This window comes from Scleropages formosus, chromosome 25, assembly GCF_900964775.1.
Source record: "Scleropages formosus chromosome 25, fSclFor1.1, whole genome shotgun sequence".
NCBI lineage: Eukaryota > Metazoa > Chordata > Actinopteri > Osteoglossiformes > Osteoglossidae > Scleropages > Scleropages formosus.
In genome coordinates, this window is record NC_041830.1 from 12,393,696 (window position 1) to 12,410,676 (window position 16,981).

The 16,981-nt window shown below is 46.4% G+C and overlaps 1 protein-coding gene across 1 annotated transcript in view; it reads left to right on the top strand.

Moving 5' to 3' along the window:
* The window catches only part of tgfbr3 (transforming growth factor, beta receptor III), an 81,943-nt gene that overhangs the window by 25,498 nt on the left and 39,464 nt on the right, over positions 1 to 16,981 (top strand). Inside the window, exon 3 of the mRNA XM_018731245.2 lies at positions 635 to 822. Within this exon, the coding sequence (XP_018586761.1) occupies positions 635 to 822 (188 nt within the window). The remainder of the gene's footprint in view (positions 1 to 634; positions 823 to 16,981) is intronic.

The following is a 16,981-nucleotide window of genomic DNA, read 5'->3' on the forward strand; positions in this document are numbered from 1 at the left end:
TGGAGACGGGCTATAAAGCAGGCTATAAAACGCAAATCCATGTGAGCTCTTCCAAGGCTGAGCCAGCTCTGAACATGTCGTTACCATAGCTCCTCTTGAGGCCTGGGTGATGACCTAACCCTCTCTTATCCACAGATCCCTTACCCATTCCCCTGAGCAGACCATTGAACTTGGATTTCTCATCACACCCAAGATGATTATTTAGCCAAGCAGGGCCTCTGGTTCATGTTAACCCTACCTGCTCTCTTTGAGATTAGGGTACTACAAATGGTGATGTGCAATGGAATGTAATGCCCAACTTTCCATTGAACAGTGTGGTCTTCATGGCAAGATTCCTAAAGGCTGAATTGTGGACTTTGTTGAATTTGTTCTCTTCTTGTTTTTGTTAATGTCTCAGTTTATGAGCTTATCTCAACAAGTTCAACAAGTGTTGGCTGTGAAAGAGTCACCTCCTGTGCTGTAACTGAGGACTGTACCCTACATTGCAGGGATCTTCTGAGGACAGGGTATTGTTGCTCTATGTTGCTCTACAGTACGTGTTATGCTAAAGGAGCTTTCACACTTTGCTGTCTTTCTTATCCAGTTAGTTGTTAGTCAACCCAGTCTCACCTATGGCTCTATGTTGTACCCACAGGCCCGCTGTCCCGGAGCCCCTGTGAATTGCTGCCTGTGGGAGAAGGCCACCCTGTACAGGCCCTGCTCAAGAGCTTCACTGCGGTGTCTGGTTGCGCCAGCAGAGGGACAATTGGCCTTCCACAGGAGGTGTACATCATCAACCTGAGGAAGAATGACCGTCCGAGCAGCGGAGGCAGACCAGCAGAGGTATTGCCATCCTCATCACACCAGTGCTCATTTTACAGAGCATAAATTGTAAATACAAAGAACGAATCCTGCATAAGAATAGCTATGTTTTGTGGATTTGAGTCCGATTTGATGTATTTTTTTTCTGTCTGTTCTCGCTGATAATAGGAATCTGAGTCTTTGGAGCAGGAACTGCTAGTTGAACATTTTGGCTGAAATCCTTTTTTAAAACAGTTGTGCAAATAATTCTCGTAATCTATTCACACGTGTGCTGATTTGAATACTTTTCTTTGGGTGTCAGAATTTGTGGTTCCTCTTGCACTTGGAAAGCCAAGCAAATAATGCTCTCTAAATATTTTACTTGGTCAGTGGAGATGTCCAGATGAGGGAAATAATGGCTGCTTTTTGTGCTGCGTAGGGCCAGCCGCTCCAGGACTTTTCACGCCTCTGAAGCTGGTGGACGGAGTTGACACACGGTTCTGCTTTGATAAGCTGCCATTAATAGTGGCTCATATTTACATTGGCTGGAGCAGAAGCAGCTATTTGGTAATGAAAGGGAAAAGAAGGCGTCTCTTGTACACAAATACACTTGTGTGCAGATTGTGAGCGGATTAGCATCGCACCACAGCTAAGTCGCTAATTAAGAGTAAAGCAGTGGGGACTGGCTAGTGGCAGTTGTGGCTAACAAATAAAGCTGTAATGGCTCGAGAGCTTCTCCGCTGTCTGGAGTGCTGACTGCTGCAGTTTTAGAGAATGTCATTTACTGTCTCAGATGAGGCCCTCGCAGCGACACAGGGCGAAAGCTTCCTCCTATGCTTGGGGCCTGTGCAAATGTCTTGCAGGTTAATCGTAGCCCGTAAAGAAAAAAAAAAAGACGAGCAGTCCTGGAATTTTTGCCTCCCTGTACTAAAACTCTAAATAAAAACAAGTGCATGGTTGTGCATAAGGACCAGATGGCAAAATTTGATGGTTCTTTCTGTGAGAGTGCTGAGATTGCTGGGATGGATCAGATCAGCAGGAAAGGCTGTGATCCATATGGATCAAGAGAGCATCCGGTCGTTCACATGGCTTCAGAGAGCTGGAAGCTTAAATTGCTCTGAAACTGGATATCTGCCCTGCTGTCAAATACAATAGAGGATTTTAGCTGCCCCATTGACCTTGCTACTAGTGGTGCTTTTCTGCATCAGTGGGCAGATAAGAGGGTATTCTTGCAGTGAGAATAGGGATAGCAATTATACTGCTGGATTTTATACCCTAGTGAAGGTATTTGAAATGTAGTGCTGAACGAGCTTCTCTAGTAACTTGATTGGATAAGTAAATGTCTGTTGTGTCAGTACTTAAAAGAGAACCTGTCAAGGAAACAACAGCAGCGGTCCGAATCGGATTTCACGGCGCAACTGTCCAACGGGTTCCTTAACCAGCATTTCATGCCGCCATCCTGGCGGGGGAAAGCGGATCAGGCAGGGGTTTGTTGGCTGCTCATCCTCTCTTGGGATTGCCCCCCCCATCCATCCCTTCCCTGGGCCCTCAGATGCCCTGCACTGGCGTCCATTGTCTGTCCCCTTTGCCCCCTCCATTGTAATGGCAGGCCTAGTGAAGGCCTACAGTTCCTTCCCCTGTAGCAAGGAGGAAGCCAAGGGGAGTCCCGCTGGCAAAGGCCAGGGAGCAGAAGACTGTAAACATCCGCAAGAGATCAGATTGTCGCTGGAGAGCCTGCCACGTGAAACAAAAACAGAAAATGTTATCTCTGTAATCTCTGTGGAGGGAAAAAAAAAACTCACCGCCCTTTCCCCCCATGGCCAGAGATGCCCAGTAATAATATGCTAACCCCCCCAAAAATAAGATAAATAAGTAAGTTCTCTGTAGTGGGAAAAACAAGATTTCAATAAAATATTTAGCTTCCATATCACAGAAAAAGTAGAAAAATCGTAATTTTACCCGAGTTATGGAATACTGCACGTCTGTAGTGTGACCAGTTTTCCAAGCAAAGCATATTTGCCCATTTTGTTTGGTCCTCCTATTGCTTTTTCTCAAGTTAAAATTTATTCAGCTTCATGCGCACACCAGTGAATATTTGGCAGGCAGCTCCCGCTTGTGCAACATGCCCGGCTGAGAACGGATGCTGACTCACGCAGCCCTTGTTCAGGTGCATTCTGTCAACTCCTCCGTGAATCACGAAAAGACGGACGAAGCTTTTAGCCCTAGGATATGTTTGTCAGTGTTTCAGAATCCCGACTCAGTCGGTCAAAGGTACGAGGCATGCTGTCCGGGCTCCTTGTGAATATGTGAGCTTTTTTAACTTCTAACGGAAAACTCCTGAGACCGTGTGCAATTCTGCTGAATCGGTTGTATTTTAATGAGGACACTGGAACAAGGCGTAGATGATAACGATGGTTCCAGAGAGGGTAAACACTCCTTCGCAAATCACTAAGCACTTAATGTTGAACAAAAAAATTCAATAAACCCAAAGGGAGGCGATCTCTTAGATTCTGTTTTTTGAAGTAGTAAGTCATTAATTAGGCCTAATCAATTAACTGAGAAGTGTTTTAGGAAGCCCCAGGCATCCATCACTATATACTTTAGGCCTGTTTGCTTCTTAGATCTTATTCTTTGAGCTTTTTGCTAATTTCTCTTTAAACTGTCAATTGATGACTGTTGTTCTATTCGATACGCGGCAATTAAAGCTATAGCTGTAGGGCATGATGTCACTTCCTGTTAAACCGAGAGCAGTGAAAGTGTGCGTTTTATTTTACACACCAAAGGAGCTGTCTGACATATATCTTTTTGTTGCCTTCATACTTCAAATCGCATACTTTTAAATGTTTAATCCTGTTGGACAGTTTAAGCATCTGGAGGTTTTGTGTGAACTCATTTGAAGTTGTGGCCTAAATAAACTCTATATGAACTCATTTTTTACAGGCATAAATGTGACTGTTGATGTATTTTGCTCTTTACTCCCTTCTGAGGTTTAGGTAGAAATGTCGGCAGAGAGTAAACCTTTTAGCATCGGTAACTAATGGAGAAATAAGATAATAATTCAAATATGTTTTTGTGTCATAGAAGTCATAACTGATTAATACATAATTCCAGGGAGGTTCGTAGGATGTTTGCACATGCTTTCAGTATTGTGGACCAAGTGTGAAATGAATAACTTTTTTTGAAGAAACACTTAACTTGCACACAGAAAAATGGAAAAATGGAGCTAGTTGCTTGTAACTTCATGCCATTTTAATCAGAATTTAATAAGCGATCAAAGGCCATTCAGAAAATATTTGCTCAGCCCAACACGTCTACTCGGAATTCTCTGCTTCTTAGTGTAGCTGGCAGAGCTGGAAATTTTAGCTGTACTTCTGTCAGCAGCCAGTGCTGAGATTCTGACCAAAAAGCACTTCTGTAGTGTTGCATCTTTTTTCTCATTACATTTCTTGTGTATGTGTACGTGTGCGCGTGGGTTTTGATTGACTCAGAAGTCCTTTGGGAATGAAATTAATACAGGTAAGTAGGATGGATATACATTTTCCCCCACCCCTTACAGGAAAACATAATGCGATTTCTAATGAATTTTTTTGTGCCTCTTCCATTTGATTGACATTCTTATTCAAACCAACTTGAGTCCAAGGACATGACCATGAGTGCTTTTTATTTCTTCAAAAGGCTTATGGGTTTTCTGTAACCAAATGCCTTTTAGCTGAATGGAGTGATAATTTCTTTACAGCAAAACAGCAGTAATTTTATCTGGTAATAGTATCTTGAGACTGGATTGATGTTTATGTGACCCCAAAATCTAAATCTGAGGTTGCAGCACGTGTCTTGCAGGCGCTCAAAAGACAAGGAACCATTGTATCAGCCTGTTGTTATCCTGAAGTCATCTGACGACTGCAGAAAGCATGCTCTCCCAGAACTCGGCACCAGAGATATTTGGTGTCGGGGTAGATCACGGAGTAGCACAGGAAGCCGGTCGGCCTGGGCCGCATCGCACGGCGAGCTTTGTCTGCCGGAGACTCGCAGATAAGATTGCGGCGCTCAGCGCATTCCGAGCCCCAGGTGTTTGTCAGACTGGGGTATCTCACGTATGCAGAGACCGACCTTTCGGGATGCAAGTGGGGGTGGGGAAGAAAGGAGGGGCAAGAAGAGAGCCTTGATGGCTTAGCGTCCACATCAGAAATCTGCAACTTCTGAAAGACAAAACACCATTAGGGACATGTGGGTAAGAGATATTCGTGCAGCCCTTAAAACTAGAAATCCTCTCTCCTGCTTTAACCTGGTTTGGTCTCTGGTCCATTTAAATTAGACTGTCATTTCAATGTAAATATATGTCCAGTTAAGCTCCTTTTTTGCAATCAAGTCTTTGAGTGCATATAGCTGTCATTGACTTGCACAGCTTGTTTTCTGTTAGCACTTGATTTGCACCTGGAAGTCATGAGGTGAAATGAGCTTCTAATGATAAAAATGAAAGTGCTGAATGACATGAACCAGTGGATCCTGTCCCCTTCCTGGAAAAGACTCTACCATTTTTAGTCACAAACGTTTGAGCTGCACCGAGTTTCTAGATCGGCCAGATTCTATGTCACTTTGTCCTTTGGTTCGCAGCTGTTTTCGTACTTTCAAAGCTGGGAACATATCTCTCAGGAAAGTGTGGTCTGGTTTGGTGACTGCTGGTATGTGTCCTCAGAGGGTGCTGGTTTCGGGGGCTTTCCAGCCCACCTCCATTTACTAGCTGCCCCTGGGCACTCCACTAGTTTATCTCTAGTGAAGGAATGGTGGCTTAAAGGGCTCAACGGGAAACGCACCACCTCCTCATTGAGGGCCCTGTCTCGAGTGGGCCGGCAGACTTCCCTGTCTTTGTGGTTCTCCATATGCGTCCAACTCTGAGTTCACCACACAGAGGGTTCAGCCAGAGATGAGATGACTGCACAGTAATATGTAAACACAGGCCGTGCAGCAGCTGGGCACATGGCGACCAGGAACCCTGACGGCTCCCGGCAGATGCGTCCAGCCGTTGTCCACATGCCTATCCCGTGGCCCCACCCACCTCCCTAGAAACATGGGGACTGGACATCGGCCAACGGCATTGCCCTGACCTGTGTGTCGAAGGAAAGATTCCCAAGGACATAAAGAGCTCTAGGGTGTATGATTTATGTCCACTGCGGTGTTTACCATTTTATCACAATGGAACATGAGAAGGGTTACAAGGCTTCAGCTCCAGGGTATCAGTGCGCCAAAGAAAGTGGGAGAAGCAGATTATCTATGGCACAAAGTGGAAGAAATGGGCTACACCTGTGATTCCAGTCTTGTTTTGACCTGACAGGTTGCTGTTGGGTTCAGAAGGCTGATTTGATTTATGTGGTGTTCCACTAGTTTTCTCTCCATGCTTTTGTGTTTCAACAACACATTTACAGCATAAATTTTCAAATATCGCCTATCTGGCCGTGAGATGATTCAAGGCCGTGAGTTATTGCAGCTACCAGTTTCACTCGTGGCCTAGCTGCTGCTGTATTTTATACCCTTTGGGTTTTGCTGATGCAGCTTTTGCTACTTTTGCTACTGGCCTGCATGATGGACCTGTCTCGGCATCCAACAAGGATATGGGGAGTAACGGTGCGTTGAGTGCGCGTTACTGGTCTGTCACAGTTTGAAACTGTGAGCTGGCCCTTTAAGGGAGCTCCTCATGAATTCATCTCATTGCGCTTTATGAGGCTTTTCCTCTGTTTGTTTTGGAGAGGAATCTTAACCAGCTTGTACTCCAAGTCAGCAAAGAAGTGGCTGGTCAGTAATTCTGAAGCTTTTTTGTTTTTCACTCCTGCATCTCTCCCCCCCCCCCCCCCGTCTTCTCAGAAATACTCGCAATAGGACCTAAGAGGAAGCGGCCGGCCTGGATGGAACACACGACCATTATTTGGAGCATAGAGGGCAGGACCTGCAGGGCAATTATGTGCGGTGGCAGTTGATTTATTGGGATGCAGCCTTGTGCAGGAGGCCATGTATATCATCATGCTGGTTGCCATGCAGGTCACATCCAGGTTGCAGCACATACTCTGGAACACAACGTCTTCTGAGGTCCTTTTTTCTATTGTTAAAGTGTTTACTCAACACTTCAACAGTTTACCCATTCTAAAGACTCATGAAAGCATGTTCCTACATGCCTGAGAGAAGGGTTTAGTGATAAACTGTTAATTCCTTTGGGCGTTTTAAGTGGAACTGCTTCTCTAACTGATTTAATTCTGGGAAACTGACTAGTTGCTTCCTGCTGCTCATGCTCATTTCACTTATCTTTAAAGATTCATTGTTTTGACATCCTTGCTAATGAGTTTCTTCAGAAGTGCTATCTTGATGCGTCACTGCTTTATTTCTTTGTAATTTGACAGCCATGTGAATTTTCCTCAGATGAGCTTCTGCCACCTTCTCCTTTGGCACGGTGTCGTTCTGTCCGTATGTAGCGTGTCTAAATTCAGTCTGTTTGTTTACAGAATTTTAAGTGGCTTTAGGAGAGAAAGTCTCTGGTTACTGCAGTTAAAAGATGGTTAAAGTAAAGGGCTGCATAAGGAAAGAGGCTGTATCCCAAAACAAGTACTTGCGTAGTTCAGATAGACATCTGGAGTATTTATAGGCATGGTGAAAGAGGAGGGGCTGCATCTAAAGCTCAAACAAGCCTAACTCCCCCCAAGTATATGAGTATAGCTCCTCTAAGTACTAATACTTAATTTACTCCAAGACAACTTACAGTGTTAGGTTTGTACTCTAAGTTACTTGCAATTATTTACCCATTTACACAGCTGGGTAATTTTTACTGGAGGAATTCGGGGTAAGTACTTTCTTTTAGGCAACCACAGCAAAGAAAAGGATTCCAACCTGGATTTTTTTTTTTTATGTAAGGCAATGGCTGTAGCCACTACACCACCTAAGCGATCAGCTTTCTTTAGACTCTTGCACTCAATGTTTCTCCAGGTAAAACCGGCCTGGCTATGGCATTCTGCACCCTGTCAGTAGAAGCACGTTTAGTTGGATCTGGAAGCCCAAGCAGTCTTTCCGGTGCACGCCTTCTTGTTCCCACGCCAGGCAGTGTGGGTGGCGTGTTAGAGGGCCGGTCAACCAGGCAAGCTAGCCAGATCCGTACATCCCAAGCTGTTGCACCCCACCCTGGGTATCCAATTTTGTCCATGTTGTTGAGGGCGGGTGTGGTTCTGGACGATCAGCCCTCTCTGGTGCACAGCGCAAATGGGAAATGGTCCGTGTGATGCTGACAAGGTGGCCTGGTTTGTTGCTATCCTCACTTCTGCAGCCCCTCCATGTGGCCTGGAGGGCAGATGGAACCAGCGGTAGCTTTGTCCAAGAAGCACATTTCTACACACCCCTCACTTTCCAACCACATGCAGGTTCGCTGAAATCCTGAATTACAGCTTCCATTGTGCTTCTCTGATGGAACTTTAGACAGTTTTTGCAGCTAACACTTGATCTCTCCAAAACAGAAGGAGTGTTCATTTTTTATTTATTTACCGGAGATGCAACGGAATTCCTAGTCACACCTTTGAAATTTCGGAAGGTGATAAGTTTCGTACCGGAGTGACTGAATAATAGGAGAGGCTCATGAAAGCATAAAGTGGTTGTGGTTCAGACGTGCTGCGTGAAAAGACTTAATTGGGAAATTGGGCAAGAGAAACTGGCGTAATTGTTAGCTGCCTGGATGCTTGCAGGGCGAGCTGGAATCAGGAAACCCCTTTGAATGTTTTCAAAACCACGGGCATTTAATGGTTAGAGAGAATTTTGTATAATTGCACGTGTCTTGCCCTTAAGAGTCATGTCCCGGACAGCGCCAGTAAAGTTTCAGCCCATTCCCGTAATGTGCTCCCTGCTTGGCAAATCGAGTCCATTTCATTAGGTGACTGTGGGTGGTTTATTGTGCAAAACTGCAAGATGTGATAATGAAGGTAAGTAGTTTGTGGAACAGCGACCGTCATTGCTTGGAGCCATGTTCGAGTGGCAGGTCTGACAGAAATGTACGCTGGGGGGTTAGTTTTGGTTGATAACTGAGCCCTGGGATAAGTGCGCTGCTGCCTACTTGTTTAACATGTCTCGCTCTTTACTGGGAAATGCTTCTTCTTTTCGGGAGGGCACTGAGGAAGAGGAAGTGATATAGCTGGACAAGCTGGATGGACATGCAGTGGTCTCATTAGGCAGTTTCTTGGAGAAGTCCCATTGGGGGAGGGTGGAAGGGGTGACACATACACCACAACTGCTGAGCCTCACACTCTGATGTAATTGGACAGCTTGATGTAGCCCAGAGGTCTGATTGGACATTGAGGCGTCTCGTGTGACGCCGCAAGCAAATGCTTGGCAGCCTTGCCGTTTTTTTTTTTTTTTTTTTTCTTTCCCCGTATGGCGGTGTAAGAAATGAATTGTTTCCTGCAACCTCGGGACACGACGGTTCTTTATGCGAGCCTGGTTCGGCTCGTCTCCATAGCAGCTGAGGGACACGCACAGCTGCACGGCTCGCAGAACGCACCGTTTGTTTCTGATCACATTTCTAAGGCTTACTTTGGCCTCTTCGTGAAGGAGACCACCTAGGTAGCTGGTGATCACATGAACAGAGCCAATGTACCGGGACTTGGACAAATGGGAACTTCCCAGAATATGTATGCTGTTAACATTTGTCATGTGCCTAGAAGTAACATTCGCAAGTTTCTTACTTCAGTAATTGTGGAATGAAAGGTACTAAATTTTTAAGTGTTAAATATACAAATATATTATACCAAAGTACTACACACACACACACACACATTTTCAGAACCGCTTGTCCCATACGGGGTCACGGGGAACCGGAGCCTACCCGGTAACACAGGGCGTAAGGCCAGAGGGGGAGGGGACACACCCAGGACGGGACGCCAGTCCGTCGCAAGGCACCCCAAGCGGGACTCGAACCCCAGACCCACGGGAGAGTAGGACTGCGGTCCAACCCACTGCGCCACCACACCCCACCAAAGTACTAATTAATACAAAAATATTTGATATATTTAAAAGTTGCCTTGAAGGAGACTCTTCTGTTTTTGATGAAGATATGGAACATTAGTTGATTTTTCTTACACATCCTACAAAAGTGTGTGTATGTGAGAGACAGACAGAGAGAGGGTGGCAATGAAAGCATGCTCCCTCCATAAATATATGACTGACTCAAATGTGTAACTTTCTTCCCACTAGAGAATTTAACATTTGTTCTGCACCATAATCAAAATGATTTTTGGAAGATTTGGTCACTTTTTTTGGCACTTTGAAACCCTTTGCCCTTGTGTTGTATGACATCTCTTTATGTATTGACATTTTCCCAACATACTGTTTCTGTCCTTATGTTGTTGTGATCCAGTTTAATTGTTTTCTGTTCTGTTGTTGGGGGGTGTGGTGGCGCAGCGAGCTTGGCCGGGTCCCTCTGCGTGGCGGGTCTGTTGTTCGAGTCCCGCTTGGGGTGCCTTGTGGTATACTGGCGTCCTGTCCGGGGTGTGTCCCCTCCATCTCTGGCCTTGCGCTCTGTGTTGCCGGGTTAGGTTCTGGCTTGCCACGACCCCGCTTGAGACTGTGTGTGTGTGTGTGTGTGTGTGTGTGTGTGTGTGTGTGTGTGTGTGTGTGTGTGTGTGTGTGTTATCTAAAATAAAATAATAAAAAAGAATATAATCTATGAATGCAGTAAGAGAACAGCAAAGCATTTTGTAGACAGTAAGCAGACCACAGCGATGAAGCTGAGATGAGGTTTGAGACGACGACAGTTTGCTTCTTCACTTTTCCATGGCCAGATGGATTCGTCTGTTCCAGAGACACGGTAACAACCACACGTTTGCTCTTTGAAAGCAGGAGCAGGCAGTGCGTGGGACTTCACAGCAAATCCTCGCCGACTACACCACGCCAGCATTTCCAAGACGCGTTTTTTTGAACCATTCATGCAGTCTTAACAGGTGCATGGGATGAGGCCGCCCTCAGCGACAAGACAGGAAGAACTCAAAGGCCTTGTTGGGGCGTAGCTGACGCCCTTAGCATGTCGACGTGTTGCAGCAATTACAGCTGTTGAGCGTTGCAAAGTCCTGCTAATGCCAACCACCCCCAGCCACGGTTCCTCGAGCAAGCTGGACAAAACAAGTGACCAAAACGGTGACTTCATCAGGCATCAGGACAGGCACTGATCAGACTTCCAGAGCCGGCCGCCTCCGCACGCGCAACGCTGCGAGCCAGGAAAAACTAAGGGCTCTATAACCCTCGTCCGGCTACACAAAGCCGCCATTCAGAACAGGCTGATATCTGATAAGGGAGTTAAGAGGCAGACAGCAGAGCGAGCTGGACTTTAATACTGTTTTTCAGATAAGCAGCTGAATTATTCTGTGGCTCGTTGACACCAGATTAGATGCGCTGGTTTGAGATGTTAATAGGTATCCCAGCTGGTGAAAGGGGAGGATCAGTGACGCTTGGCCCCTTTGCTCACGTTTCGGCTCCAACCCGAGCACCCTGGGCCCAGCCTCTGGGTCCGCAGAGATCAAAAGCAAGCCATACCCGCGAGTTAAATATAGTGGCCCGATTGGAAGGTGTTTTTCTTGACGTGTCGTGATCTCATCCTGGCAACACCTCGCCAAAGGGTGTTGGTGTCTGCCAGGATAGTTCTCCAAAAATGTTTCTGTGGTGTGTAACCATGCACTTTGACTTAACTGTTTCACTGCAGAATCTCCAGTCGACATTCACACAAGTGCTGTGCCAGCGTCAATGCCGGAGGGGCAGCATGATTGGAGAGCAGGGGGGCGGATCTCAAATTCTGGGCAGGGTACGCATGTTGTGCACTTGGCTAAGATCCTGAGTTTCTTTCGCATTCAGCTGTACTTGCTGTCGGGTTCAGCTGAGTTATGACTTGTTGCTTTCTTTGTACAAGTTCATGATACAGCAACTGGTGTGAGAAGAGAATTGAAGGAAACTTTTGCTGTTTTGCTGAGGCAGCAAATTGTTTATTTTTGTAGACTGAACAGATTCTTTTGCATTTTGTGCTGATGAGGGATGTTGTAGAATAAGTGTACTGGGGGGATATGTATTATTTTCCATGTTGGACAAGCTAGGATACAGGAGGGTGGGCAAGGCTTACTACCAAGAAGATACACCTAAAATTAACATGGGAGCCAGGCTGCCAGGGCAGTGTGGTGTGTTTAATCTCTCACATGGACTCGCTTTTGTCTAATCACTGTAGTAAACCAAAGCATCAACCAAGCACCCTTGGCTTGAAATCAAAGTGCCTAACAGCAGATGATTGTTTTATCAGGTGGGTTTCATAGATAGCTTTTTTGCTGGGGAGACTATTACAGCCCTTGTTGCAGAAAGCGTAGTTTTCCTCCTGGGATACGGAGCCTCAGGGCTCCTCCTGTCAGAAGGCCCCAGGTTCCAGACACGCTCCTCGGAGGGCAGAGGCTTGAGGCTTCAGATATTGAACTTGATCATCTGTGCTAGTTCCACCAGCGCTGGCCACCTTCGCCCAGCGACCATGAAATTAGTGGACTCTGCAAGCCGGGTCCATGGCTCACCCTGATGGCCACAGCATCTGCTGTCCATAAACCAGGCGCTACTCCTGTGCTTCAATTAAAGACCTGCTGACAGATAGGCACGCCCTCCCTGGACCTTCCCAGATGTCTCCATATAATGCTGATTAATGACCTTTGACAAACAGAACACGAAGGAGGCTTTGTACCTTTTTAAATTCTTATGTTAAGCACTCTAAGGAAGGGCACCACAAAAACTGAACTGATCTCGCTCTCTCTCCCCCCCCCGTCTCTCTGCTTTCTGCTTCACGGGGTCACATGTTTTAGTTTTTGTTATACCTGGATGGGGGTGCGGTGGCGCAGTGGGTTGGACCACAGTCCTGCTCTCCGGTGGGTCTGGGGTTCGAGTCCCGCTTGGGGTGCCTTGTGATGGACTGGCGTCCCATCCTGGGTGTGTCCCCTCCCCCTCCGGCCTTACGCCCTGTGTTGCCGGGTAGGCTCCGGTTCCCTGCGACCCCGTATGGGACAAGCGGTTCTGAAAGTGTGTGTGTGTGTGTGTGTGTGTGTGTGTGTGTGTGTTATACCTGGGATATTAACCTTACTTCCTTTAGCTTTATTCATTTAGTGATAATGTTCTATCATTGTGGTCTATATCAAGAGTATATGCTTGACCCAATGGATGAATTTTCTGTTATAATTAATAATTAACCTCAGTTATAATTTATATTTAGTCTGGACACTTTGGATAATGTAGTTCTTGTTCTTATGTTATATGTGTTATGTTGCTGTGACCCTGTGTTGCTGTTGAAAATGTTACACAATACATCATGGTCATCATGTTCATGGAGGAATATAACATACATGTTGTTAACATAGGAAGACAGCTTGGATGCACAAAATTGCCAGCATTTGTGCTTGATCACCATAATACGACAGGTATGCAGGCATGCCTTAAACCCCAGCTCCCACAGAAGGACCAGAACATTTTCAGTTTCAGGCCCTTAAATCTCTTTTACTGCAGACACTTGCTCATACACTGACACTAAACGCGCTTGCATTCCGCTGATTCTTTTTGGGCTGTAAATGTCATACAGTAGTGTGCTATTTCCTTGACAGTGTGATGGCACGAAATGTTCAGAGGGCAGCAGCTGTGTAGCCACTTGTGACCATGACCCACTTCCCTGGTTCAATTTGGCATTATTTTGCTGCTGTTGCCTGTGTCAATGCCCACTCCTACACCCACCCCAGATGCTATGTACATGTGTGGGATTGAATGGAATCTGCAAAGAAAGAAGAGTCAGTCAGTGGACCCTTGACCACAGTACCCAGGTGGACCTTGGGAATCGCAGGGTCCGATCTTTGAGCTGCATAGCTGATGCATGCAGAGCAGGCTTGTTGTCGGCTGTTCCTGCTCCTATCTCGACAGCCGCACGCTGGCCTCCATTATCTGACTCTCTTGTGTTATCTGGCTGTGCTTTTATGTTATGCCACTGGCTGGAGGCAGACAGATTGCCATCGAGGTGCACTGGAGAGTCTCCAGGTAGAGATCATGCAAATCGCCGGGGGTCGGTGGCTCGGAACTATAAAGGTGCTCTTTTACCTTTCTTTTTTTTTACCCTTTTTCTACCTTGCCCCTCCCGTGGTGTGTTTGTGTTCACTGAAGAATCTGCCTTTCTCCATCCTCAGTGATCTGTGACAAACCAAGATGCAGGGAGCACTTGTTTTTTACCCCCCACACACGCTTGCATGCATACGCACATAGACACTGACTACCCAAAAGCAAGATGATGGATTCATATTTTTTCCTGTTTTCACTAAATTCCATCAAAAAATACAAACTCTACCCTATTTTGGGACTGCAGTGTGAGACTGAAAGATATAAATTAGCAATGTACAGTAAATCCTCAACTTACAAACATAATAGGGACCACACACACACTTTCTGAACTGCTTGTCCCATACGGGGACGCGGAGAGCCAGAGCCTAATCTGGCAACACAGGGCGTAAGGCTGGAGGGGGAGGGGACACACCCAGGACAGGACGCCAGTCCACCGCAAAGCACCCCAAGCGGGACTCAAACCCCAGACCCACCGGAGAGCAGGACCCAGTTCAACCCACTGCACTACCGCACCCCCAATAGGGACCAGAAATTTGTTTTTCGATTTGTTTGTAATTCAGAATTAGCACAAATAACTGGCGGGGAATGCTGAACATGCTAGGAGTACTAGAAATGTTGGGAATGCTCGGATGCCTTTGTCTGCTGAAAATGCTGAGATTTTTTGGTGAAGGTCTTCTGTAATGACTTTTGTTCAGGAAACTGGACATACAGTGAGGTGTGTTCGTGTGTTCAAAAGTTCACATGTGATGGGCTTGCTGAAAAATTGCAGTAATAAATTAATCCTCACACATAACATTTTAAAAAAACAGCAAGGTCTGAAGTGTTTTTCCAGCTCTGGTAGACTACTGGTGAGCATTTTCGATATGATTTTATCTTTGTTTACTCTTATGCAGCTATTTCAGTCAGGCAAACAGTCTTCGGATGTGCTGTATGAACATGAATGCAAAGGGCTTTCCGACGGCCTCTTCACAGGAATGGATGGATGATGAGTATTAAGGCTAGAAGAGAACACAAGCTGTGCCCATGGCGGCAGCCGCTTCTAGCTAACGGGTTTCCGGAAGACGCTCAAAGAGGGTCTCCCGCTTGCATTTAAAAATCTGTGTGTCTGTCTCTCAGAGCACAATGTGATCTAGCCTATAAACACAACCCCTGGGATGGAATATACCCAGGGCTGTGCTTGGGACATGAGTGGACAAGCCCGCACAACCAAATGGATTAGCTGTCACGCAGGGAACTCCTAGTAGGCCGGACTGCATCAGAACCACAGTGCGCAGTGTATATGCATGGCAGCCTCACGGTGCTTATAGCTCTTGTCAGATATCTTCATTTTCCATTTTTAGCAACTTCTCTGGGGTAAAAAAGTGTATGCTGAGTTGAGGAGTGACAGACCAAATGTTTCCCTCATGATCAAAGGCTGTCTTTAAGACCGACAGAGAAGCTGTAACGTTGCAACAAATCACATTCTAGGAGAGGCATTCAGAATGAACCGTTGTGTCCTGTTAGCGGTGGCTCACTGAGAAATGGGAGACGTTTATTGGGTCTGTCAATAGAGGAAACGCTCCTTTCCTGCAGGCCGAGCCACCCAGGGCCACACTGCCAGGCAGTGCTTCGTCTGGGAGCTTTTGACAGCTTTGTTAAATGGCTTAACTAGGGGTAAGAAGCTGTGTCTGCAGGTGCGCTTCCAGGTTAACGTAACCAGGCTAACAATACATTTTAACTTAGCCAGGCTAGAAATACGTGTGAAAGATGCCGGGCAAGCTGTACATTTTAAGGTAGCCAACCCAGCGAAACGTGTTAAAGAATTCAGGCAAGCAATACATTTGATAAATTCATTTTAGTAAAAATGCCAGGCTAACAATACGTTCTACAATAGCCATGCCAACAATACATGCTAAAGAGGCCTGGAAAACAACACGTTAAAGATAACAAGCCAAAAATCCATTTTAAATTATTCATACTAACGATGTGTAATAGAAGGCAGGCTAATGAAATGTATTCAGTAACTTAGGCTAATGATGCATGCTACATAGAAGAGGCTAAAGATGCTAGTAGCGATGTTGTAGTGGGAAGCATATTTGGGGAATGTGATAAAAGTTCTTTATGAACATCCAAAGGTATTCAGAGGCTATTTTGTGGAAGATTGGTGGACCCCTATGGCTTACTGACTGGAGGAGTAGTTGTTAGATGGCAGTCAGGGGGTCTTTGCAAAGCAACAGGTGATGAGGGAAAAGGCGTTTGTCCTGTGGGCTGAACTGTGGCGCTCTGTCGGGTGAAAAGTGCTGAAATGTATGGGCTGGCCAAGGAATGTGGCCCGGCGTGGCCTCTCCGCTGGGAGGCGGCAGCTGTCTCTGCGCGCAGCGTTTCAATTCCTGCCGTAACGTGATACAGCCTGACAAGCATCCTGGACTCCTCCCCCGCGGCCATCAGCAATTCAGGCAGGCGCATCGTATTGGAGGTGGCACCATGCCACCCCTTCCCCCATTAAACTTTCAGGCATTAATCAGTTTCTGCCAGCTCGCAACGTTTGTTTGTTTCGTTTGGTCGGCTCGATTCCAGGGAGTCGACAGACACCATCCTCGGGCCTTTGATCCGTCTCCTGCTGATGCGGAACGTCCGAACGTCGTGACATTGCGTCGTACTGAATCATTAACCAGTGCATTAGGGCCAAACCCTGCAGCTTGTTTTTGTGTTCTGGTTGCTGTGGAGATGGCCAAGCCCTCCATGGCAATACCTTCTCACAAGAACCAAGGGTTCTGGAACCCATTGCGGTCCACTGACATGTCAGAAAGAAGGAGGGGTGGGAGGGAGCTGGGCGGTGGCTCCCAGCCAAGCATGGTGGGTCAGTGCTTCTAGCCCTGTCCCATTTTTCTAGCGCTGAAAACATTTGCGTTTGCCCTCAACTGGTACGACTCTCCATTTTCCGAATGATTTGTGCCTCATTGTGAAATTCTGCAACTTTCACAAGCTCGGGTTACTTGCGCTTTTCTCGCACTCCCAGTGTCCCCGCTTCGCATTGTCGTTGTTTTATCTGGAAGGCCTCTCGTCGCTTGAAGCTGAGCCAACATTAGCA